We start from the raw sequence: 25,757 nt of genomic DNA, 5'->3' as shown, positions 1-25,757 counted from the left end.
TTAGGGAATGTGGGCAATTATTATCATTTTAACTCAACAACCTTTCATAGAAATAAGGGAAAAAAATCAGACAAGTGCTTTAAGCTGCAAGGGGGGCAAGGAGGAGAAACAGCAGCACAGATTTCAGGACAGGAGCCTTGTTTAAAAAAACATATATATTATATCTCTATGTATGTATATACATACACACACATATACACATGAAGAGTACCAAAAGCTCATTTCCACACATCAGATCAAGCAATATCTCCTCTGCTCTTATTCTGCTCAGCCACAACCAGCAGAATTGCCCTCAAAAACATTTAGCAAAGCAGTACCTCAATCCTAATAGATGGTAGCTAGCTCCTAAAACTGCCCCACCAGTGGCCGCCACTGCTCTGCAGATATCAGCACCAGAGCCTGCCTAGATCTATCTTGTTCTACATCCGTTTCAGCTGCTAATAGACGGCTCTTAATTAGCTTTCATAATCAAATAAGTGTCTAGAATTAAACAGCATTGTATTATGAAACACCACATAAAATTAACCAGCCATGTTCAGAGGTCACTACATCTGCCACCGAAACGCGCCCAGCTCTGGGAAGGACGCAGGCCTATTTAGCAGCACCAGTGAGTGTAGGTTTTAGCTGATAAAAATGGGGCCAATTAAAATTCTGTTTCGAGACCAATGAGGTTGGCTTTGTGCAAATATTTTGCATATCTGTTGAAGAGCATCTTTATATCATTTAAGCTGAAGTCTGTAAGGAATAAAACTGAATCACTGTAAAGCACACTTACACCAAAATAAGTACCCACATGAGGACTCTCTTGATTTAACACTCTATCAGATCCATCGAGAAATCAAGATAGCTATTGTGTTTAAATAGGCCCTGATGCAAGAGGGGAACATGAACTTACTTGAAACTACCTTCAAAATTTAGCCAAGCAACTTCTCTCCAGAGCACCAAGCAAGGGTCCAACACACACCTCTTGGGAAGCACCTTCCTGGCCCATCCTGGCCACGGGAGCCCAGACCCCGCTGTTCCCTCTACCAGGCAATGGTGTCTGCGGCCACCGGGCATCATCAAGCGACCGAGCATGGGGTTAGCGTGACTTTTGCTTGCACCCACCTTTCTGCTATAACACCATGCGGCAGCATAGCCCAAGCACTGAGCGGCTGATACAACACACTCCAGGGCTGGCTGCGTTTATCAGGAAGCAGTTGGAAGGCAGAAATGTTTTAGAACAAAAGAGACACAGGGCAACACCTCAAGGAAATACTGGCCTGTGGAGAAATAGCTCATTCAGCTACTACAGCAGAGCAGTTAGAGCAGCACAGCTCTCTGCATCCCACACGGCGGAGAGCACCAACCCGAAGAGGCTGCCTTGCTGCCATGCATCTCCTCCTTCCAGCACCCCGGCCGGCCCCAGCCTCTCTGCACCGTGCCCTATAAACCGCCCCGGACCACTAGTAGACAGATAAGTCTGGAAAAACTGCTCAGTGGCAGCACGGTCCTCCCCAGTCACAGCCTCTCTGGGTGGCTCAGAGCAGCCCTCATCATACACACTGCGAGGGGAGGGATGCTTAATTAAGGTGGTATCAGCCTTTCCAAACAGCACCAGGCAGAATTTAGGGGGTAAAGCTGCTTGTAAACAGTAGAGCAGTAATTCACAGCTAGGAACAGCACCAGAGATATCAACCTGGGTTTTCTGGGAGCCCTCTGAACCGGGCAGCATTTCACGATCCGATCAGACAGTGATGGATGTGGTGGGAATGAAGCCGTTTTTTCTCCTGAGAAGCTCTTTTGACAAGTGTGATCTTATCAAAGTCTCAAGCTTTTCATTATCTTTTTTTTTTCCCTCCCCTCCTCCTTTTTTAATTCCTGCCTTCAAGCCCCACTCTGTCCTCTCCATGCTGGCAAGGAACGGCTGCTTTTCCCTTCCCATTTTGATTGATGGCTGAAGCTCCCTGCAGTGCTTGGAGCAGGAAGCACAGAGGCCTCCCCTCCCCAGAGCACACAGCCCATGCGACCCACAGGGACGCACAGGGTGCAGAGCTGAGGCCCACAATTAATACACAAATAAGGACAGGAACATGCGTATCTCTGGGGTAACTTCATACAGACAGAGAGGGGACACAGGGATCTTTGAGCTAGGAGGAACACGTGGAAAGGGATGAGAAGACACCCAGCATCCTCATCTGTGAGGATGGGACACCACAGCCAGCTCCAACGCTCCTGTAAAGCATCGACCTGCCCAAAACGGCTGCAGAAACACACACTGGAGCCCCAGCCAGAGCCAGACCACCTCTCTGGGGCGGGCAGCAAAGCCTTTCCCTGCCCAGACAAGAGAGAGCTCCCCTTCCCTAGCTCACAGCTGCTCCCAGGAGGAAAGGCAGACTTGGACCATCTTCTCCTCTCTTGGTAGCCAGCAAGCAGAGCCACCCCCTTTCAGAGGGCCTTTCCCAGAGCCCAAGGACAGAGACACCAGCAATAACCACAAAACCCTCCCCAAAACAGGCAAAACCAAACCAAGACTTCTGAACAGCCACATACCTCGTGCACCAAGCTGCGCTAGCCCAAGGAGCAGGCTGGACCATCGGGCAGGCACCCTCCTCCCGAGGGAAGGCAGAGCTGCTCTGAGGGAGGGTCACTTCCTAATTAGCCCAGGCGGGTCTTGATGGCCCTGGCTATGAAGGGGCAAAAGAACGGAAAAAACCTGGGAGATCCCTTGCTCTCCAACCCCCCATCCTCAGCTCACACCTGCACACACGGGGGAAGAGCAAACGAGGAGGAATCAGCCCAAACCAAGGCACCTCCCAGAGTCGGAAACGAACAGGCACCAAGGGACAACAAACGCTGAGTGCAAAACCATGGTCTTTTATTAGAAATCTCCTTGTATAAAAATGATCATGCTCTACACAGTCATCGAATAATTCATAAACATTCAGGCACTGAACTTTGTTTTTTTTTGTGTGTGTTTTTGTTTTTTTGACTGGTCAGTACATAAAGCAGACATATTTCAATCCATATGGTCATCACATACATTAAATAACCACCTATAGAAATCAGCACTTTGAACACAGTCTAGGTTGTATTTTACTTTATTCTGTTGTCTGTTTTCATTTAAATTTTATTTATTTTTCCTTTTTGCAACATATAGAATTTGGTAGGATAAAGGAGAGAGAGTGAAGAGGGATGGAGGAAGACAGGAACAAAAGAAAATAGAAAAGGATAAAAAAAAAAAAAAGAAAGAGAAAACGGAAGGTTCTGCACAACCACAAACAATCTCACAAATTCCAGAAAAGGGGAAACGTTGGGTCTCAGGGTTTTTTGTTTTTTGCCAAGATACAGAAACAAAACCCCAAAGTCTGTCGCGTCTTCCCCACGATACGCCCCCCCGCCCCCCGCTCAACTGTTCCTCCTCCTCCGTGGGGAGGCATGCATGGTCACGGTGGTCAGTTGGTCGGTGGGTTTTTTTTTTTATTGTTTCTTTCTTTCTTTTTTTTTTCTTTTTTTCTTTCTTTTTTTTTTTTTTTTTTTTGCTGCTGTTAATCACCATCTTCCCAAGGAGCTCCCAATGGCCCAGCCAGGGAATGACCCCGCTGCCACCTTCCCGTCCAGTCCGGCTCCCCCTCCAGCGTCCTACGACGAGCGATGCCACGCCGCTCCCTCCTGCTTCACGGCACCTGCAGCCTCCCTTTGCACCAGGCGTTGCGACCGCTGGAGTTAAATCGCGTGGTTGCTATAGCTGACGTAAGTCTGTTTGGTAGCCAGCGCTGGAAAGACAGACAGACCTCACATGCATCGTTAATGAAGATTACCCTCCTCTCCCAGCTCCGTCCTGCAGCCCTGAACCCGTTGCGCCGGGAGGTGCTGGTGGGGGACGTGGCGTGGGACCGGGTCAGGCTCACGTAGGCAAACCTGGGGCCACCTTCCACCTTCCCCAGGGGCACCAGCCCTGGGGAGGGGGTCGAGTACACGAGGAGAGGAGGAAGCAAGGGCTACGAACTGCCCCGTGTCCGAGACACGCACCAGGGCAGATGCAGCAGGGCCCAGAGCCAGGCAAATGCCGGAGAGCAATAAATCCTGCTGCTCCCCGCGGGGCTGCGCCGCTGCCTTCGGGCTCCGAGGCTGCTGCATGTCACTGGCGTTTAGCAGCAGCCCCAGAGCAGGGAGCAGCACAGGGTCACAGAGCAAAGCCCAAGGTACCCCAAACAGCGCGAGCGCGTCCTCCGTGGAGACCACCCGGCTCTTGGCCATCCCTTCGCCCGCATGCCTGGGGGACGCCCGCCGCTCTCCCTCCATCCTGGTGCCTCCCTGACAAATGAGCCTCGCTGAAGACTTCAGACTGGTATTCCCAGCTAACAATTAGACGGGCCATAAGAAATTCGAGCTGACAGAGCTATTTGTTAGCTGCAATGTTTTCATAGCCAATCTGCCCATATCAAAGCCCTGTGAATTATTTATTCTGTTGTGTATTTAAAGATGCGTTACCTGCCAGTGACAGAGTGACAAATGGCCCCTGCATCCTGCACTGACAATGCCACCGTCTCTCCTGCCCACAGCTTTAACGCTGTGACCAGCTCCCTGCCCGTTCCCCAGTGTGACACACACAAATCGGTCCCGCGGGGAAGAAGGACCCTCAGCGCAGCAGCCGGCACGCAGGACTGATTCTGGGTCAGGTCCCGGACAAGGTGCTCGCTGGCAAGCCCTTCCTGCTGGGGAGCACCCGTAGGTACCCCAGGGCTTCTCACGGAGCTTTTCTTGCATGGACAAAATGGGATGGAGGGACCACGACCCGCCCCGAATCAGAGCAGGAGCCGCAGACCACAGGGAGCTGTGACACCGGCTGATGAAAGCCGCCTCCCGCACGGGCGGCGAGGAGGGTCTGCCTGGGCGGCTGCCCTGCGTGATGCAGATGGGCAGATGAAAGAGTCAATTAAGCACCAAGACTGCCTATGGAGAGATGTTGCATGCAGAGCCCTGCCAGCGAGAGCCGTTGTACAGAGAGAGGCGGATAGATGGGTTACTACCGAGGTGCCAAGAGATATTAAACAGCTCCGACTGGAAAGAGAGCAAGCATTGGATTACAAAGAAAATCACGGTTTTTCATGTAAATGATGTTTGGTCTCAATCCCACTGGTGCTGAGACCCGGTAATGTTGGTGGCGCGCAGGAAATGTTTGTATTTCTCTGGGGTTTTCTGCAGACAGAGCCCAAATGGGATTTCCCTTCTCAAAGCACCCCAGCAGCACTGGCTCCAACCATTCCTTCCTCCCGCAAGGCTCTATTTTTGGAAACTCAGAAGTAAAACAGGCAGGCACTCACTTTCCCCGGCTTTCCCAAGCCCCCAGGCCTGGCTGCGCGGCCTCGCTTCCCACGGGAGACCGACGGCTCCCTCCCAGTGACGTCAATGCTCAGCCTTAGCTCCAGCCTGGCCCCCCAGAGAAGAGCCCACACAGATACACAGCGAACGCCTAATTTCTGCATCAGCCGCATCACAGCCCTCCTGCGGCAGCTCCACGCAGCCGCCAGGCTTGCCCTTGCTGGAAACCTCTTTGAAATAGCCAAGGAGAGACTCGGCTGATCCCCAGGGTGGTCGGACATTAAGAGCCGTCTCCTGGTATTTGTTGCAAAGGAGCAGATTTCCCTGTGTCCCCAGGAGGCATCTCGCACCGCAGGGACACGTCTCCAGCGGATTTCCCACGGCAGCCAGCCGACAGCCGCTTCCATGGGGCAAAATGGGCCGGCAGAGGGGACGGGAGGGCAAGGAGCGATGCAGGCCGCAAGGAGGCAGGAGACAGCCCATCTCACCCATGCAGCTGCAGTGACGGAAAAAGCGGTGTTTCTCGAGGGGGGAAAAAAATTAATGAATGGGGAGATCTGGAATCCACTCAGGATGCTATGCCGAACAGAAAGGAGTGAGAGCCACCACAGGAGCCTTTATTCGGCCTCCTGGCACATCCCCAGCGCGTGGAGATGCCTGTGCCCATCCAGCTGTAGGACAGCACAGCTATGTCCCACCAGCAAGTGAGGGCTGCAGGCTCCCCAGCGCAGCATCTCCGTGCCGCGGCAGGACCAGCTCCCCGCACCCCGCTGCGAGCCACGTTACCTTGCGTTTCCAGATTTTCGCACAGCTCTGATTTGGCTTCTCCGTTGGGGCGGAAACCTCCCTTCTGAGAGAACTTGTTGGACATGGTGGCAGCTGTCACCACCGCCTTGAGGCTCCGCTTGCGCTTGGGGACATTCTGCTCCGGGTGGAAGAGGATGATGTACACCTTGGGCATGTAGAGCATGCCCAGGGACACCGAGGCACTCAGACTCACTGAGATGGTAAGCGTCGTGGTCTGGATGTACATCTGCAAGACACGAGGGCACGAGTTCAGACCCACTGTGGTTTTGCAGGATCCACAGCAGCCTCTGCCACCCCAGCCTCGATGCAGGCTCTCGCGGTGACCTGCTGGCACGGCAACTTAAAAGCATCAGCAAAGACGGTGAAGGAGCCTCCAGCATCCTCTTCATGCTTCCTCTCTCCTCACTCAGCACCCCCACGCACCAGCAGGCAGCACCCCCAGCCTCAGGGCAGGGAGCTCGGGCGCCATGGTGATGGGCTCTGGAGGGAAACCCGACCACATGGCCCGGCCCCGGGTGCCCAGTGCTCCCCCAGCTCCCTTCAACAGGTAAGTCCCATTCCCCAGCTGGCTCCCTGGGCCGTTGTCATGTAAGTCACATATTACACACCGACATTGCCTTTCTGCAGTCAAAACTAATTTCACGCTCACTGTCCAGGACTAACGGTGACAGATGTTTTGCAAAGTGAAAGCCCATTAATCTGACTGTAGAATAATCCATTTTTCTATGGAGAGCGTTTGGCAGTCTCCTCACAAGCCGGGGGCATCTCAATCAGGTGGCCATGGGAGGCGAAGAGACCCCCTCTCCCCACCCGTCCCCACCTCTCGGCCTGAAGCAGCGCAGGAGGCCGGGCTCACAAGCCCCTCCACCAGCATCCCCACTCCGCGAGCGTCCCTCTCTCAGCACAGGTCTCTGCCTACCACTGTCTTCTCCAGCATCCTCAGCTCACACGTTGGGCCTTTCCTGGCCAAGCCTGTGCACGCACCAGCTTTCTTCCGGCTGTGCTCAGATGCAGGGGCTGTTCTGCATGTTGCTAACAAGGTTTTAGGAGAAGGCTTAAGGCAGTTTCTGAACTTTATCCCATGGCTCAGCCACAGAGAGGCATCCAAGGTTTCTTCTACAGTTGTTTCACACACGGGGTTTAGCGCTGTGCAAGGGTGGCAGCCAACCGTCCTGGCTGGAGAGGAAAGCGTGCCCAGTGCTCACGGCTTGGTGAGGAGCAGGACGCGGCAGCTGCATGCATTGAAGTTGAGGGCCTCATTTTCTGGCACCAACAGAGCAAAAAGATGACCAAGAACAAAAGATGAGCACAGATGCTTTGATGCGCGAGGAGAAGGCGCAGGGAGACAGCTCTCCATCCCAGGAGTGAGAGCAGCTGGAGAACGTCGCCTTGGGCTCAGGCAACATGAACGTCTCCAGCCTGGCAAGGGGCCTCGCGGCCTCTGTGCTCTGCAGGGTGGTTGCAGCAATTAGGCAGATTTTAGAAATAAAAATGTTGTTTCATCAAGAAAAGTCAAAACACTTCTCTGTGCTAGAATATCTGAGTTTTTCAGGGGGAAGGTTGTTTGTTTGTTGGTTTGTTTTTCTCCTTTCCTTTATGGCTGAAAACTTCCAAATTTTGGTGCAACTGGCCAGGTAGACCTCCAGGACCAGAGCAGCTGGGAGGGATCCCTCTCCCAGGGACGGGCACAGCTCAGCTCAGCTCCAGCGCTGACACCTCGGGTCCCTCTGCGGAGCAGGGCCACCGCGTGTCCAGCCCCCGCCGAGGCCCAGGAAGCCTTTACCTCCCCGGCTCCGCCGTCAGCAGCCCCCCTCGCTGCTCTGCGGGTACCGCTCAAAGGAGACTCGCTTTGCAATTCAGCAGTTTCCATATCTCCTGCCTCTGCAGCGACTCCCACCCGTTATTTGAGACTCGGAGGCGCTGCCGCAAAGGAGGAGAGCAGCTGAGATGGAGAGCAGACACGACGGCTTCCACGCACGCTTCCCCGAGGCGCCTGGGTCGGGTCTCCGTCCCCCAGGCTCCACGCTGGGGCTTCCCTCTGCCGAGAGCCCAGCCGGCGCCAGCCACAGCCTCCTCTGGTCTCTCAGCCCTACTTTAACACCTGCAGCATTTTCGGAGGTCTCACGGGGTCACCGCAGCTGCCTTCAGCCCCTAATGACCCACCACCAGATCCAAACCCATGCTGGAGAAAGTTCGCTGCTTTTCCTGGCCTGGAGCAAAGACTTGCACTGAGTGTCGGCCCGCGGCCCAGGTCTCTCCCCACCAGTCTTCATGGCTCAGTTAAGACTCGGCTGCAGCATCAGCACGTGGCACCCGGGCGCGCACTCCCCTCCAGCCACCTCCCAGGGCAGCCCGCGTCTGCTTGCCCTCAGCAGGGCCCTCGGAAACGGCCCAGTTTCCTGCAGCCTGCGCGGACCTCAGCAGCCGGCCACGGCAAGCCCCCTTCTCAGCTCAGCGCTGAGAAGCGCACCCCTTACATCCCAGCGCTCCCCTTACAAAGCCTCTGTGCCACAACGGGCCTCGGTTTCCCCCTGCAGCTCCTGCTCTGATTCGAGGCGGGTCGTGGTCCCTCCATCCCATTTTGTCCATGCAAGAGAAGCTCCGTGAGAGGCCCTGGAGTACCTACGGGTGCTCCCCAGCAGGAAGGGCTTGCCAGCAAGCACCTTGTCCGGGACCTCCCCCTGCGACTCTGCAATAGCGATGCTGCTTTACGGTCCCACGCAGCAAACTGGAAGAAGCAGCGCCCTGAGAAGAGCTCGATGGGGCTCCCCAGCAAGCTGGAACCATCTGATGGTGCGAAGGTCCGTGCGGGGAGCGCGTGCCCTTCCCGCGAGGCTGCAGGGACGGGCTCGCCGGCGCCGGTCGCTCACCGTTTCACCAGCGCTAAATGAGCATTAAAAGCCACGGTGCAGGCAGCTGTCCCGGGGTTTGGCATTAACTGGCAATCAAGCAGCAACACGGGCATGGCAGGAGGCTGAACGAGCGACTCCGCGCAGCATCAGCCCTGGCGTTTTCGGCGGGTGCTGGGAAACGGAGGTGAGCCCGGGGCGGACAGCGAGGGCTGCGCGGCCTCCCGGCGGGACGTGCACCCTGCAGGTCTCCCTCTACAGCCAGCTGTTGGGCGTTTTGCACCGTGGCGGGTGCTGGGGAAGGGAGAACCTGCTCATCCCTTCTTCAGTCCTGCAAAAGGAGCCACTGGACGCTCCTTCTCCTCAGTCCTTCCTCTCTCCCCCTCTCTGAGCGCAAATGCGATAAACAGGGAACCAGACAATGACACCACTGTTCAGCTGCCGCCTTATCGGCACAGGAAATTGTCTCTTTCTTTAGATCCTCTGTTATTGCTATTTCTGTAATCCCCTGGGATCGGCAGGGATAAGAGGTTCTTTTCAGAAAGTGCTTGGGGGACTTGTTATAATAATATGCCACCTCCATGCAAAGTTGTAGGCACGAGGCAATGCAAAATAAAATAAAAATTGAGATTTTTTTATCCGACTCCTTCAGCAGGAAATAATAAGGCCTCATCCACAGGCCTCGACCGGGTCCAGCCAGGCCACGGCACCCGCAGGGCGCGAGTGAAACTCCCGACGTGCTCTACGGGACAACAACCGCCCGGCAAACACTCCTGGCCTTTCTTCCCAGGGTGCGTTTCCCCCGCGGAGCCCGGCATGGCCCGTGTCCCGGTGGGAACGTGGGCGAAGGACAGGGCATCCCTTCCCGCGGTCGCCTGGGGACAGGCGCATCCCGGGGTGACGCCAGCACAAACGCCCCCGTGTTTCATCCCACGGACACGCTACGAGCCGGAGCCTTCTGCGACAGGCACGCACCGCGACGACCCTCTCCTCCCCGAGCTGCAAAACCAAAGCTAAAGCAACAAGGTAGGAAGCACCGAGCGCCCGACTCCTCCAGCCACCCCGCCGAAAACATCTGTCTCCCTTTACGCCAGATGCAGCCAGCTTGGCCAGAGACGTTCAGCACGTCCGTCCCACGGCAGCGTGTCCAAGGGCCAAGCCAGCCCGACCAGCCCCAGGGACGAAACGCTGTGAAACCCTCCTGAGATGGCTCAGCGGGCACCACCGCAGCGGCAGGCTTTGAGAAAAGAGAGCTACGTCCAAAGGGAGTTGGGAACATCACTTTTTCTGCCTCTAATCAGCTTGTTAGCAGCCTAATAACAGAGAAGCCCTGCATATTACAAAGCCCCAAAGTGAGGCGCAGCCTATTGTCGAATTGCTACTTGACAGCCAGCTTTCGGCAGCCCTAAATTATCCCATGACAAGCTGCAGTGAAGAGGTGAGCAACCTTGCGCATAATCTACAATCATTATCATTTCCATCTTTATTACCCACAGTATGCCGAGCACATTAAGGCGGCTTTTAGGGAGCGTTTGTTTTGCAATAATTTCTTAAAAAACCTGCTTTCTTGTTAGTATCTCCCCTGCCATCTCATCAAAATGGAAATGCCGTGAAAGGCTCCATTTATTTTCTTTAATTCTCCTTCACATATCCAGCCAGAGCTGGGTGGCTTGGTAGCGACTTCTTTGGTCGAGCCAAGGTTAAAGTTGCACGCGGAGACCTCGGCTCCACTGACCTCCTCGTGTTTTGATGCTCTGAGCAGAAACAGCTCTCCAGGAGGGACGTTAAACTTCTCTGGTGTCTACAGCAAAAGATCTCCTGATCCTTCCTGGCTAGCCACCACTGGCCTTCTTGCATTAGAGGTTTCCAAAATCCATGGCTTCAGCTGCTCAGCATCAAGGGACAAATACTCAGGAGAAATTACCCCAGCCACCGTGGATGCGGAGAAGGAATCCAGGTGGCGGTGCCAGGGATTTCCGGGGAAGAGCAACACCAGGAGAGACTTGTCACAGGCAGCTCTGCGCTGGCAGACACGAGCTCTTCACATTTAACAAAAGTGCAATTCCCTTTTTGGCAGGCAGGCAGAGGGGATTTTGGTCTCGTTCATGAGATTTTTTTTTCTTCCTCTTTGTTCTCGCTCATTCGCACCTGAGCCCAGAGCTTCATCTGGGCTGGCCGCACTCCCGGGGTGCCCGCGTCGGGACCCCGCTCCGTGCCGAGCACGACGGCCTCCCAGGCAGCCGATGAACGGGGAGAACGGTAGACAGATAGGCTGTTTCACCACACAGACCTGCCCCGGGATTATCTGGTCCTCGTCTCCACTGCACGCAGAGCCATGGTCAGAGTCCTGGCAGGTCCTGGTGCTCCCCTGGCTGGGGGCACTCGTTTCCCCGGTCCCCCTGCAAGACGGAGCCACTCGGTTCCCCGCAGCAGGGTTGGGTCCTCTTCCCTGCCACAGCCAAGCGGAGGAATTTGTTATTGGTGCCACGTTGCCAAACACACAGGTGTTAATTAAAATCACAGCAAAACAGTAATTGAGTGAGAAGGCACAAGCTGCAGCGTGACCCAGCGAGCGACGGAGAGCGCCCAGGGGTTGTGTCCTCCCTTTCTTTCTCCCTTGTCCCCAGCTATGTCCAGCCGGGAATTCAGAGAGTGTGTCCATCTCTACAACCTCCGTCACCAATTTAGCCCAGGGCAAAGGAGCTGGTTGGGCACGCTCAGGGTCCCTTTCCCCCACAGTCGGGGGTGAGATGTCCAGCCGCAGAGCACTCAGAAAGCACCTTCCTTGCTCCCTCCGCACAGAAGTGACACCGAGGCCCCAGATCTGCCCCCGCATGGTCTCCGGCTGCCCCAGGGACGCATCCTCCCCCCAGCCCACACCAGGAGCAGCAGCCCCAGGCAGCGGCGATCTCTGCTGCCACTGCCACCAGCCCTCTGGAGAGGGGCAGCAGGAGAACAGGGAAGGAAAAATGAGAAAAAATGAGAGAGTGAGAAAGAGAGAGGAAATGAAATAGAAAATACAAGAAAGGGAAAACTGAAGAAGAAAGCAAAAGAATGAAAAGGAGAAAGCATCAGTGGAGGGTCACAGGCAGTGCATTCTGGTTGCCATTAGAGCAAGAGGTTTGGAAATCAGCCCTTCCCACCATGACTTCCAAACCAGAGGAGCACAGAGAAGCATCCCTCCTTGCTTAGGACATCTCAGCCCCTCATCCCTCCAGCACAGACAGCCACCAGCCAAACCTCTTCCTTCCTCCCTTACCTTTTCTGCCGACTGTGACGTCCCAAAAAATATAGGGATGAAGGCTAACCACACAATGCAAGTAGTGTACATGGTGAACCCAATGGGTTTGGCTTCGTTAAAGGTCTCTGGGACCCCACGGGTCTTAATAGCATACACAGTGCAGGTGACCATGAGAAGCATGCTGTACCCAAGCAAACAGATGAGGGAGAGGTCCGAAATGTCACATTTGAGGATGCCCCGGGCAAAGTGGGGGTTTGTAGTCCGCTGGTCCTCATAATCAATGACAGAGTGGGACGGGTCCACGATAAACCAGATACAGACACCGACAAGCTGCAGTGAGATGAGGCTGAAGGTGATGACCAGCTGGGACGCAGGGCTGATGAACCGTGGGGCGCTCACTGATTTCTTGCCCTGCTCGAAGATGCGATAGATGCGGTTCGTCTTGGTGAGCAGCGCAGCATAGCTGATGCTCATGCCAAGCCCCAGAAAGATGCGCCGCAAGGAGCAAGTGCTCAGGTCGGGCTCAGCAATCATGAGGAAGGTGGTGGCGTAGCAGAGGAAGATGCCTGTCAGCAGGACATAGCTGAGCTCCCGCCCCGAGGCCTTGACGATGGGCGTATCGTTGTAGCGCACAAAGGTGACCACCACGAAGAGGGTGGCTATGATGCCCACGATGGCGATGAAGACAGGCACCACGGCCCAGGGTGAGCTCCACTCCAGCTTGATGATGGGGATGGGTGTGCAGCTGGTGTGGTTCTCGTTGGGCCGCTCGTTGAAGTGGCACCGCTTGCAGTGAAACTCGTCCAGCTGGTACTGGTAGCCGTCGCAGCGCTCGCAGTGCCAGCAGCAGGGAATGCCCTTCACCAGCTTCTTCCTCTCGCCCGGCTTGCAGGGCAGGCTGCAGATGGAGCTGGGGAGCTGGCGCCCGCCACCCGGCCATTGCATACTCTCGAGCTGTGGGACAAGATGGCAAAAGCCCTGCTCACCCATGGCAGACTCACATTTTCCTTCCCTCCTTAGAGCTGCAAAGCCAGATGGCCAAGCCCGGAGCAGGCCCTGCCGTCTGCAGGACACGGACACGCACGCTGGTGGTGCGGCGTCACGCACCGGACCACGAGCATGTTCCCGAGGGCCACCAACCCCTCCGGCACCCCGACCTCAGCTGCCGCGTCCAAAGGCTCCTCGCCTCCCAGACGGGCTCGCGAGGGCATATATCCCCTCTTCGGTCCCTGCTGGGGCCCCTCTCTCATGTTAGAGCAGAGGTATCAAAACCCAGGGAAACTCGGGAAAGCCGCGGGACGGTCCCCGCACCAGGGACTGCGCGGGCGCGATGCCAAGCAGCCCCGAGCCTTACTTTTAGGTGGAGGTGGTCGGTCCACTGCCCGATGACTTTGTACTCGGCCGTGGCGTTCCTGATCTGGTACTGGTAGATGTCGTAACGCCCGGGCGCGTCGCCGTTCTCGTTAAACGTCACCGGTGTCCCGGCAATGCCTGCAGGACAGGGGGTCTCAGCACCCACGGCAGGGATGGGGAAAAAACCCCAACCCCGAAGCCCCGGGAGCGGAGCCTGTTGCTCGCGCCGGCAGGAGCTCCCGGCGCCGGTGCGCGGGATCGCACGAGGCTGAGGGTAACTGCAACAGGCATCATGCTGCCGCTGCGGGAGCCCGCCAGCGGCCTCGGCGGCCACAGCCCTGGGGGCAGCCCCGAGCGGGGCTTCGCGCCGGGCAGAATTGGGCCCTGGCAGGTCAATCGGGGCTTTCTGCCCCTGCACATGCAATTTCCAGCAGCGAAGTCCCCTTCGGGCCTGGAAAAGGAGCAAAGGCCCAGCGGTGCCGGTGGGAGACAAGCTGCGGCACTGGGAGCGGTGGCAGCGGCCGAGCCGCGGGACGGCGACTTGCCAGCGAGGAGCCCGACACGACTGGCGTGCTCACGGGGCCGGCAGCTCCCTCGCTGCCTCGCTCCAGCACCTCTCTGCCCCGGAAAGCCGGTTTCGAAGGACACCGGCACGTCACCCCTCCCTCCCGGCAAAGCAGAGCCCGCTGGCGATGCCACGTACGTAGCACAGCGCTCTTACACCAGCCGTTTTGCCACTTCTTTCAAAAAGGGGAAAAAACAGCTTTAGAGTTAAATCAAGTGAACTGCACAGATAAACACTAATAAACGGAGAGGAGAGAAAAATCAAGCAAGAGAGGAAAATAAATAAGAAAGACATTGCAGAGGAGATTGCAGAGAAGAGATAAATAGAAGCAATAAGGAGGACAAGACAGAAAATGTTTATTAAAGAGAGAGAGCAGAGGAAAAGACGAGTTTCCAGGAGAGAGCTGAAGCCAGACAAGGACACGGCAGCACGATTCAGCCGGGGACCTCTGCCAGCCGCGGCGCAAGGAGGACACGGCCCAGGAAGAGCAGGCAAGGGGAGAGCCCGAAGCGCGGGGCACAGGTGGCCGGAGCCACCCGGCGGGGCTCTCCGAAGGCTCCCAGGAGACGCGGGAGACCCCCTCATCCGTCTGTCTGCGCCTAAACGCGGTGGGTGCCATATGGCAACGCATCCCATTTAAGGCCCCCGCCAAGCAGCGAGGCTCGCGTCCAGCCAGCGCGGCTGCGAGCGCGACCCTTCGCGGTGGGACACACTGCGATACCCAGCCCAGCGGCGCCCGCGCCACCCCGGGGAGGGACAGACCTGAGAAGTTGACGTTGCGGATGTATTTGAGCAGCTCCACGCCGTCCACCGGGTCCATCTTGGGGCAGAGCCCGACCTTGCCGGGGCACAGGCTCCTGTGCATGTTGTGCAGAGCGTGTCCCATGGCGTAGACGGCGTCGATGACGAACTGAACCTTGCCCTCCTGCTCGTACGAGGAGTCCTGGCCGATGCGCTCTCGGTCTGCAAAGACACCGCGAGCAGCACTGCGATCGCTCCGGCTTCCCATCCAGCCCCCGCGGGGATATTTTGGTTGTAGCCAAACTCACTGCTGCAGCTCCCACTGTATCAGTCCCCATCAGCAACGTCAAGCGACCATCTAGGCACATCCATCATGTTCTTAAAGCCTCCTTCCTCTCTCTCCACTCTTCTCCCTTCCTCTTCCTCCCGCCGCGCTGACCCCAGACCCCCTTCCAGCCTCCCCGGCCAGCCCCAGCCTCCAGGATCCTGCAAGGAGCTGCTAATCGCCAGCCACAGCCGCCTGCCTCTCCTGTCATAACCGCTCTTAATGGGACTGGAAACATGTTAATCATTCAGCAAAAGACATCGATTAATGTAGCACGCTGTTAATTACAGCTAAGAAAGCATCTCCCGTGAGGCGATGCCGTGTCAGAGAGCCGTGGCCTCGCCAGGCATCCTGCCAGGCCGGAGGCCCTTCGGCCACGGGGAAAGGCAAGGAGGCTCGCGGGGAGCTGCCGGCGAGGCCTTCGTCCCCTGCAGAGGCACCCTGTGGAGCCAGCCAACGGTGTCCAAAATTCAGTCTGGCTCCATCGCGCATGGATGCTCCCTGATCCCAGGTGGGGATTTAGGGAGACCAGAACAACCTTCATAGAGTCTGTGCAGGTGGGTAATAAAAAATATAAATAAATAAAAAGCATAAGCAAGCACCAATGATGGTTCATTCCCGGCCCGGGCGCCTCGCTCTCGCACCGCGGGAACAGGCGCAAAACATTTCCCGCTGCCGCAGGGCAGGGCGAAGGCGACGCCGGATGCAGAGCAAGGTGAAGGGAGCACGGAGCTGGTGCCACATGACCCACCGTGCCACCGCCGACCCCACGGGCGGCCCTGAAGCCCCCTCCTGCCGGCACACGGCCCCGGGCGGAGGGAGCAGCGCCGTGCCAAGCGCGCTCTCCGTGCTCAGCCAGAGGAGACGGAGAGGAGCAGCGGTAGGAAGGAGAGCGCTTCCCCCAGGAGCACCCGGCTCTGCTCTTCCTGAGCATCCCACCATCACCGGTCCCACTGCCCAGCGACTGCTCGTGCTTCTCTCCTTCCACTGGGAGAAGGCCAGGTAGGAGGTTTCTCTCCCGCCTCCACCATACGCCAAAGGCCCAAAAGCCACCCAGGAAAAGGCCAAGCGACCGCGGGAGGCACCGAGTCCCGCTCTGGCCGGTACCACACCGGGAGCCGGGCAGGAGCAGCAGACGTCCCTGTGACCCAGAGGACCCTGCGCCGGGACGGAGAGCCAGACGCGCTCGGCACGGACGCGCCGGGCTGACAAGACGCTAAAGCAAATTGATAGCGAACTGACCAACAAGAAAAGATGATATCAAAGAGGTAAATTTATAGCCCATCCTTCAAAGTTATAAAAATGCTTTTGGACTGCGCGGAGATTACTCATGCGAACCCCGTCAAGTTTTCCTTTCTTCCACTTTATTGACAAGGGCTATTAATCTTCTCCCTCAACTTCGGGCCTTTCCACGCATTCATCTCTCAACGCGCAGACAAGTCTCTCTATCTTGTCAAGATAATTACCCGTTCGAAAAAGGGGTGTAACAGACTTTACAGCAGAGCTCAGCCGGCGGGGACGGCCCGGCCCTGCTGCCCCGCTCCGCTCCAGGACGTCCCGCCACGCTTCCCAAAGGTCCCTCTGGTTCACGGCGCGCGGTGGCAGAAGCCGGCTGCGCTGCCGCTTGCACATCAGCAGGAGGCCCCCGGGGCTGCTGCTCCGGCACCTTTCCCCGGGACCCAGTGGCTTTTCTCAGACGGCAGCGGGGCCGGCCCGGAGAGGGGCCAGCGCAGAGCAGAAGCCATGGCTTGCCGTGGCCTGTTGCAGACGAGGAGACAATAAATCTCTTGGAAACCCTCAGTAGATCAGGGCCGCAAAAGGGATGCAACCCTGCTGATTATAATAGCAGGGTCGTGCGTTGTTCGACTGGGCTGATAATTAATTTTCAAGTGCGTGAAGAGCCTTCCCAGGCGCCCCTCCGAGCACGCACGCAGCTCTCTTCTCGAGCGGCGGATGAGAAGGGATTAGCATCAATTCCAATCACGTCGCTGGCATCGGCTTTTGGCAGGAGTTAATCAAAACCGCTCCGGATACCGTCCACCCGAGAGCCAAGGCCACGGCGGGCCCCGCGGCCAAGAGGACTTGGGGGAACCGGCCGGCTCTGCACATCTTACCCCATCCTCCTGCCCTCGCCGCTGCTCCGGCACCCCGGCACCTCCCCGTCTGCATCGACGCGTGGGTGAACGAGGATCGAAGCAGCGGCCGGCGGGATCCTCGGCAGGCTGCTCGAGGCAGCCGGGCTGAGCCTGAGCGGGCCGGGCTGGGGCGAGCCGGCCCAAACACAAGCCCCATGCAGCACGTCCATCCCGGCAGGGAGGCGAGAGGGACCGCTGGGGAGGGGGGAGCCAAAAAGCCCAGCGGAGCCCGCTGCCGGCCCCCGGCCACACGCCAGAGCCAAACTGAGTTTTCAACGTTGCAAGAATCAGAAGCTTCTTTACTAAAAACAAAAAGGGAAGAAAAAAGAAGGAAGGGAAGAAAGGGGGAGGATGGATGAGGGAGAACAGCACAGGGTGGAAACCAAATCTTAGCAGCGCCCCTTCAAAGCGTGCGGGCGACGGCCAGGTGCCCAGCCCCAGGCTGAGCGGGGACTTCTCCCAGCGCCGAAATCCAGCCTGCGGAGAGCAACGGCGAGCGGCCGCCTTTCCCCACGGAGTGAGTCCGTCCCCATCAGCAGAGCCCCAGTGAGCGGTCCGAGCCCCGGGGGGAGACCCGGAGAACATTTTTGGTTAATGCACCTTCCAGCTGGCTGAGCTTCACCAGCTCTGCCATCCCCGTCCTCCTCCTCCTCCTCCGAGCTCAGGTTTCCAGGCCAGCAGGCCTGGTTTTTGCAGCACAGCGCTGCCACCGTGCAAGGCCTGGGCAAGGTGGCCGGCAGCAGCTATCACCCCAAACCCCACGCTCAGCCGAGCTCCGGGCCCCTCGTTGTCTCCAGGCCAAAATGAGAGTCGTGACCCGTCCCGATCGGTGACGACACCTCGGCTCTGGGTGCTTGGGATGCAAAAGCAAGCAAAACCCGGCATTTCTCCAGGCATTTGGGGCTCTCCCCAAGCCTGAAGCTCAAGGAGGAGGTCAGTACAGCTCCCACCATAGATCTGCACCAAGTGGGGCAGTTGCACGACCTTGTCGAGCAGGAGCACGCGGCGCCGCGCAGGAGCACGCAGCGCCGCGCGGGCAGATTGCTTCCTTCAAGTCGTGCGTTATTTCCCCTCTCTGTTTATCTGCCAAGCAAACATTCAGGAGATAATTTATTCGCTGGCAAATTCAGATAATTTAAAGACATTTCCTAGGACATTTGCATGTCACGCTTTCAGCTGCCTCCACTAGCACTCTAGCCCTGAAATATTGCTTGTTTAAATGCTACATTAGTATGAAGATGAAGAGATCAGCAGTTTGCAGGGCCTACTCAGGCACTTCCTGATGCCACCCGGAAAGACCACGCACGGCCTCTCGGCTCCCCAACAGCACAGGCACGTGCAAGTTTTCTTGCAAACCCTCAGCTGCAACTGCAACTTCTGCCCCAGCACCAGCCCCTTCCTCCTACGCACTGTCGTTGATATTGGGAGGATATTTTCACACTTGCAAACAAAGCGCTCTCACTTCTCCCACCCCCGTTCAGTCAACATGTGCTGGAGGGCAGCTGAAGCACCTAAGGGCCAAGGTGACATTTCGTAAGCCCCAAATGCACAGCCTGCTGAGGAGGCAGCCAAACGCCAAGTGTTGCTCCAGCAACAAAGACCAAACTCCCACCTAAGCGTGAGGCCCAAGGCTACTCCGGGAGACCGCGGCTCTGAAAAACTCCGGCGGGGGCCGGAGAGGTGCCAGCAGATCATCAGCTGAACATCTGCGGGATGCCTTCAAGGAGAGGATGGGGAAGCACCATCCCTCTAGTCCTCAGCAGTGGAAGGGGGGAAAAAGCTAGAAGGCTTGATCATTAAGAGCCCAGCATCTGGCAAAGGCGTAACAAGATCTGACAACTGCCAAACTCAGCTGGACACACAGCCCTCAACACCCATGGGTGCTGACACCCTGGCACATCACCCAGGCACTACCATGAGCACGGCCAGGCCTATCTGCCTGCCGGTGTGCCGAGGGTTACTCTGCCGTCCCTCACAGGAGGACCACGGGGACGTGCAATTGTCCCCAAGTCCTGCCACGTCGCAGTCTGAGAGCCACCGCATTGTTATCTGTCTTCAGCCGGTGCCAGGCACGCAGTAAATCTCTGCAATCTCTCAGTAAACATGTCACCTCCTTGAGCCTCCAACCATCACCTCGGCAGCCGCGCTGTCAGCAAGACAGATTCCCTATTTGCTTTGTTTACTGCATTAATCCCTACAAGCCTCTTTTAGCTGGAAGTGGCTAAAAATACCCAGAGTCACTTAAGGAGGGCTCTGGGGGCTGGAAGCCCTGCTCCACCGGGGCCGAGGTAGCCAAGGACGCCCCGTTCCCCGCTTGGAGCCATGCAGGAGCACGGCAGCAACGCAGCTTGCAACGAAATGCAGGCAAACACCGCTCCAGCCAGTGCCGGAGCATCCCTGCACCCTCCCTCAGCCCAAAACCTGGGCCACCTTCGATGGCCACAGAGCTGCCTCGAGCCGACCTGGCAGCTCCCGAGCGGAAAAGATTGGGCTGAGCTGAAAGATCATAAGGGGAAAGCAAACAAAATGTTTTTAATGCCTGTCCTAGGCTCCATGCCATCCCCTTATCATCTTCCCGTCCCTGCAACACGCGCCCGCAAGACCCACTCCCCGCGGCATCCCGCCAGCCCTTACTCGTGCACTTCTTGATGCTGCTGCCCTTCTTGAGCGCGTGCCGGCTCAGCTTGCAGTGGAAGTTCTCCTCCCAAAACTCGGCAAACCAGATGTTTCGGCGGTTGTTGTCCAGCGTCCTGCTGGAGAAGTACCGGTCGAAACCTGCCCAGGGAAGAGGGGATGGAGGGGATGAAGCTCCACGATGGGGGAGAGAAGCAAAACAGGGCCTGAAAATCAACAGGGAAGGAGGGTCTGGGTGCGGGGAGGTGCCCGAGGGCGGTGGGTTTGTGTCCGAGCTCTCGCCGAGGGAAAGCAAGGGCAGCTGCAAGGCTGCCAGGTTGGGCCGGGCTGGGGGAGACCCGCAGGAAAAGGCAGAGCCTTTAATAGCGGATAACCTGCCGTTGAGGGATGCCGCGGCAGGGGACCGCCAACCCGCGCCGAACCCCGAGGGGAGCCGAGCGAGCCGGTGGCCCCTTTACCTTTGACGGACACCCTCTTGGGCAAGATGGTGACGGAGCCCTCGGCCACCTCCTCCAGGTGCAGGACCGGGGAGATTTTGGAGCCCCAGCTATCCGAGCCCATCCAGATGAAGTGGCCCGTCTGGTTCGCCCTCTTGGCCGCCTCCAGCACCCTCCTGCGGAGAGAGCAGCGGCGATAGGCGCTGGGCTCCGGCAGTGGGCTGGGAGCTGGGCCGCGGGATTCGGGGCTGTGCCCGCCGCGGAGGGGCTGCTTGTGCGGCGGCACGGGGCCAACCGGCTCCAGCACCCTCGCTCCTCCCCGGCCTGGGCGCCGAGGCTGCTTCTCCTGCTCTATTTGCATATTTGCTGACTGCTAATTGAATTTCCCCCTTAATTACCCAACATCAGGAAAAAAAAATATCAGGTTACGCCGCAGCAGGCAGGAGAAGCGGCAGCGCCAGGGAGCGCGGGGCCCTCGCGGGCTCTCGGCTCGGATCGTGGCGGCAAACCACTGGGCAAGAGCTGAACCGGGCTGACGCGGTGCCGCCGGGCAGCCGAGCCGTGGGAGGAGCTGCAGGCACCGTGCTCCGGCCGGCCGAGCATCTCTGGCTGCGGCCGTCCGGCCGAGCATCTCTGGCCGCTCTCCATCCGGCCGAGCATCTCTGGCCGCGCTCTGGCCGGCCGAGCATCTCTGGCCACTGCCGTCCAGCCGAGCATCTCTGGCCGCTCTCCATCCGGCCGAGCATCTCTGGCCGCGCTCTGGCCGGCCGAGCATCTCTGGCCACTGCCGTCCAGCCGAGCATCTCTGGCCGCTCTCCATCCGGCCGAGCATCTCTGGCCGCGCTCTGGCCGGCCAAGCATCTCTGGCCACTGCCATCCAGCCGAGCATCTCTGGCCGCGCTCCGGCCGGCCGAGCATCTCTGGCCGCGCTCTGGCCGGTCGCGTCCTGCTGCCTCTGCCCGTGGAGGCAGGTTTATCGCTCACGCCTGCCGGGGAGCCGCGCCAGCCGCCCTGTGCTCGCCCTGGCCATCTCCGAGCTCCTGGCGCAGGGGCCCAGGCATCCGGCATCGACCTCCGCGGGCCGGGGAGGTCAGCACACCCCCGCGCTGCCCTCGCCAGCAGCGGCCGCAGCACGTCGAGGCGCTGCCTCCGCACCCGCTGAGCGGCGCTGCTCTCCACCAGCTGCTGGGCCAGGCACCGAGCCGAGCAGAAACCATCCCCGGGCAAATCCTGCTCCGCGGCGCTGAGCGCTGGGCGCTTCGGGATAGAAACCTTCACGGCAGCTCACGCGCCCGCCGACCAGAGCCGCGCGAAGCCCGGCACCGCTGCAACCTCTGCGCCCAGCCGCCTCCAGCAGGGCTGGAGCCACGCTTAGCCCAGCGCCAGGCAGGTGCGCGTAAACCTCTGCCGAGGGGACGTAATCCTATTAGGATGGGTAAATGTTTACAAACGCCAGCTAACGGCGCCTGCCATTTGCACAGCAAGGCAAATCGCCCGTTTCTCAACGCACACTCGCCTAAATGTCAGGTTTGCAGACGTTTCTATTAAGGAAGGGGAAAAAGAAATGTGGAGCGTTTGCACGTCTGAGCTAAACTGATTTAAAAAAAAAAAAAATCACAGTTTACCCACATTTACATAATGCTTGCCGAGTAATAAATTAGATGCTTAGGAAACGAGGGGTAATTCCACGCGAACCGTTCTGCTCCGCAAAGGGCCGGTTTCGAAGGCAGCTCTGGGCGTCCCGCGCCCCCGGCCAGCACCGGGCAAGAGCCCGCGGCGGGGTCGGCAGCGCGTCCCCGTCCCCCCCCGCTACCTCCCCTCCCGGCCGGGCCGGCCCCTCCGCACCTGATGTCGTCTTCGTTGGCGAAGATGATGACGGCCCGGGCGTGGGAGGTCTCCAGGAGGCGGCGGATGATCTTGTCGAACTCTCCCGCCTTGGGCTCCCGCGGGATCTTCACGGACTGGGCCACGCACACCCCGCCTGCGTGGGGAGAGAGCGCCCCGGCACTGGGAAAAAAGTCCGGTGACTTCCAGCAGCGCGAGGCCCCGCGGGAGCAGCGCCCGCCGCAGGGGGTTGTTCCCTTCCCTGCAGCATCCCCCAGGTCCCCCGATCGGCACCTCTCTTTCGCCACGGCCATGCCTACAGATGCCCGTGCAGGGGAGACTGTCCAGGGAGGGGGGAAGCCTTGCAGGCTGATCACCGAACCAGCCACAGGGCATTTGCAAAAGCAGCTAATTAAAATTAAAGCTGGGGTGTGGGCGAGGGGGGAGCTGGCAACTGGAAGAGTAATTGCACGGCCGCAGGGCTCCCAGCCTCCTGCTCCACAAAAGCCAGGGCTTCCTGCTCCAACGTTTCTGCAGATGCCAATAAAAAAAAAGAGCGAGAAACGGGACAGAAAATTAAACATTGCAAGACCTTCTGGATGTAATTGATGGTCTCAATTTGCATAGTAAATGACACGGCTGATACCTCGCCTGCCACCGAAAGATCCCCGCTTAAGCAAAGGTCAGACTAATTAGCACACAGCTACCTTGGCAGGCAGAGATTTCCCAGATCGCCGCCCCGGAGAGCAGCAGGACGAGGACGGGACGGGGACAGGCCACGAGCCAGCGGCCGCTGCACGCACAGACGTCCCGGGCGCCGGCACGCTCCGAAAATACCTTCTCCGTCCCGCTTCCAGCACGGGGGCCAGCGAAACCCCAGTCACGCGAGCCGGGCTGCACCCGCCGGCGCTCGTGCAGGGCACAGGCCGTTCCCACAAGGCGCCGAGCCCAAATCAGAGCCGGTTTGGGAAGGAACTGCGAGAAGAGGGTCGTGCCTGAGCCCGTGCGGGGCCAGGACCCGAGCCCACGTCTTTGCCCCACCGCCAACGGCAGCCTGCGCGAGAAATCGGGCCAATTTTGTGTTTGCTTCCCATCTGGGGAGCCAGATGGCTGGAGAGGAGCGAGCCGGATAAACACACTCCAGGACGGACCCACCAGCCAAGCTCGTCCCGCGGCGCGGCGGCCGGCGAGCCCCGGGGCCGGAGCGGGGCTGACCCCAGCTGAGCCGCCGGCGCCTCCGCGGCTAACGAGCCCTTGCAGCTTAATTACAGTTTCCATGGCAATTGCAGGAGGGAAAAGCCCAGGGAAGCAGCAGTTTGCAAACAGGAGCGCCTTCCAAAAGAAACGTCGTCGCGAGCAGGCCCGCGAGGCCGGGCGAGCGCTCGCTCCTCGCTGCGCGCGCAGGGCAGGCGCCAGGAGAGACAGGCCCGCAAATAAATAAGAAAGGAGACTAAATCGATGGCGATTCAGAAACGGCCGAGTTACTCGGCAGCTCTGTTAAATCAAACTAACAAGGGAGGTAACAAAAAAGGGATACAGGCAATTAGCGTATAACGAAGATCTTGTTAACGGAGCAGCTGGAGAGCAGGGTGAGCGGGACGTGGGCACCCTGGCCGGGGGGGCTGCACTGAGGCCAGCGAGCACCAACCCCCCCTGAAAGCCGGGAGCCGATATCTGGGCTCAGCATGGAAAGACCCAGGAGAAGAGGTTCGTCTCTGCACTGGGAACAGGCTCCACGAGCTGGAGCTTCAAGGAGAAGGCGAGCGCGTGCAAGGCTGAGGATGAAACCGCCACTGCAAGAGCGTGGATGCCTCCTTCCTTCGCTTGTGGCCAGGGCGCACGAAGATAAGGGTCTAACCCTGCTTCTCCATCACCCAGGGTGCAGCAGGTCTCCTCCAGGCAGAGCAGTCCCACCTCCTCATCCTCTGACCCTACACGTCCACCTGCAGTGGGGGAAACGCTCCCACGCTCCTGTCCTGCGCCTTCACAAGGAGGAACCCAGGACTTTTGCAGTTCTTTGAAGATAATGGGGGCTTTCTGGACTTGAAAACGAAGATTCAAAACCAGCTCAGGTAAAAAGCCCACCGAGGGCCTGGAAGCCCCCAAGGCACCGAAACGCCTCCCCCCACCCAGCTGCGTGCAAAGGCTGGCAACACCTCTAAATAGCTTTAACTTCTTAATTAACAGTCTGGAAAAAGAGGTCATCAGCAGGTTGATGAAATCCGTGGGCAAGATTAAAGGCAAAGAAGTCAGAGAGGCCAGGGAAGGCAAGAAGAAAGATCAAAGGGAACGAGCCGAATAGGTACCGGGGCATGAAATCTGGGATTACAGACGGGATATTTTCCTGCTCGCAAGAAAGGCCTGCTGACAGGGAAGCGATCCCAAGAGCAGATCACGTGGCACTTGTAGACGCTTCAAGCCAGAAGGGCCCATCAGCTTCGTCCAGCCGCGGCTGCACTAGGAAGCCGGCAGGGATGCCGGAGAGGAGGCCTCCAGGCATCGCTCTGCCCTGGGAGCCGGCCCGCTCCCGCGCAGGCGCAGCTGCTGTTTTAAACACAGACACTTGGGAAAAGCTGGATTCTTGCCTTTTCCTGTAGGATAAAAAGGGCTTTTTTCTTTTTTTTTTTTAAACCTGAGAGCCGCTTTTTGCGGCAGGAGGGCAAGCGGCAGAGCAGCGCTTCGCCCAACCACCGTCGGCTGCGGGGCGATGCTGGCGGGTGAGGAAGGCAAGGCAAGGAGCCGTGCTGGAGGAAAGGATGCGCGGGGGCCACGGGGCCTGGCGAGGAGGCAGCGCAGGTAGGTGCGAAGCAGCCCAAAGGAGCTGAATATTTCATGGTGGGGCCCATGTACCTCGGGCAGCCGAGGCTTTTAGCACCTGCATTATTCACGGCCCCGCAGCAGTGGAGCAGGAGGGAGGGGGCAGACTTGCCGAGCAATAGTCCTAATATCTTTGCACAAAATCCATGTAGTTGAAATGCTTCTGGAGAGCAAGAAATCAAAGCGAGGAGGTGGAAAAGCAGCGCAGAGGCAGCCCCTCTGCCTGGCGCGGCATTGCTCCCGGCCCCGGCCATCCTTCCCTGCCCCAGCTTTGGGAGAGGGCAGAAGAGGAGCGGGAGCAGCGGGAAAAGCTTACAGGACCTGGGAAGCATCTTCCACCCAGCCGGTGGCAAACAGCCTGGAGAGCAAGCCCCGATTTAAGGGGCTTCAGCAAGAAATCGCGCATGCCACGAGCAAGCCGCTGAAGGAGGGCGACGCCGGATGCAGAGCGCTCGCAGCAAGGAACAGCCTCCAAAACGCAGCCCGGAGCCGTTCCCAAAGCACCCGCGGGCCCTCAGAGGCCCGAGTCCCGCAGCGAGGATGAAACACGCGGTGGCTGCGGGAGCGGAGCCGGGCAGGCGAAACGCAGCGTCGGGGACGACGCCAGGAGCGTCCCGCTGCTCCAGCCGCGGCCGCCCCTTCCCACGCGAATCGCTCCGCGAACGCCAGGAGCTGCAAAAAGGCCGGGTTTGCTGCCCGGCCGCCTCATCCCTCTTGCTGCCGGC

At 58.4% G+C, this 25,757-nt stretch overlaps 1 protein-coding gene across 1 annotated transcript in view; it reads right to left on the bottom strand.

Annotated features, from left to right (window-relative positions):
* Positions 1-2,835: 2,835 nt before the first annotated feature.
* GRM4 (glutamate metabotropic receptor 4) overlaps positions 2,836-25,757 on the bottom strand; it is a 37,093-nt gene continuing 14,171 nt past the window's right edge. Inside the window, exons 4-11 of the mRNA XM_068918288.1 lie at positions 22,237-22,372; positions 20,413-20,567; positions 19,955-20,095; positions 14,882-15,082; positions 13,556-13,692; positions 12,220-13,155; positions 6,091-6,337; positions 2,836-3,755 (exon numbers count right to left, since the gene is read on the bottom strand). Coding sequence (XP_068774389.1) covers positions 3,706-3,755; positions 6,091-6,337; positions 12,220-13,155; positions 13,556-13,692; positions 14,882-15,082; positions 19,955-20,095; positions 20,413-20,567; positions 22,237-22,372 — 2,003 coding nt within the window. The 3' untranslated portion in view covers positions 2,836-3,705. The remainder of the gene's footprint in view (positions 3,756-6,090; positions 6,338-12,219; positions 13,156-13,555; positions 13,693-14,881; positions 15,083-19,954; positions 20,096-20,412; positions 20,568-22,236; positions 22,373-25,757) is intronic.

Source organism: Struthio camelus, chromosome 24, assembly GCF_040807025.1.
Source record: "Struthio camelus isolate bStrCam1 chromosome 24, bStrCam1.hap1, whole genome shotgun sequence".
NCBI lineage: Eukaryota > Metazoa > Chordata > Aves > Struthioniformes > Struthionidae > Struthio > Struthio camelus.
Note: the sequence above shows the minus strand (reverse complement) of the source record. Positions and strands in the feature narration are given on the sequence as shown.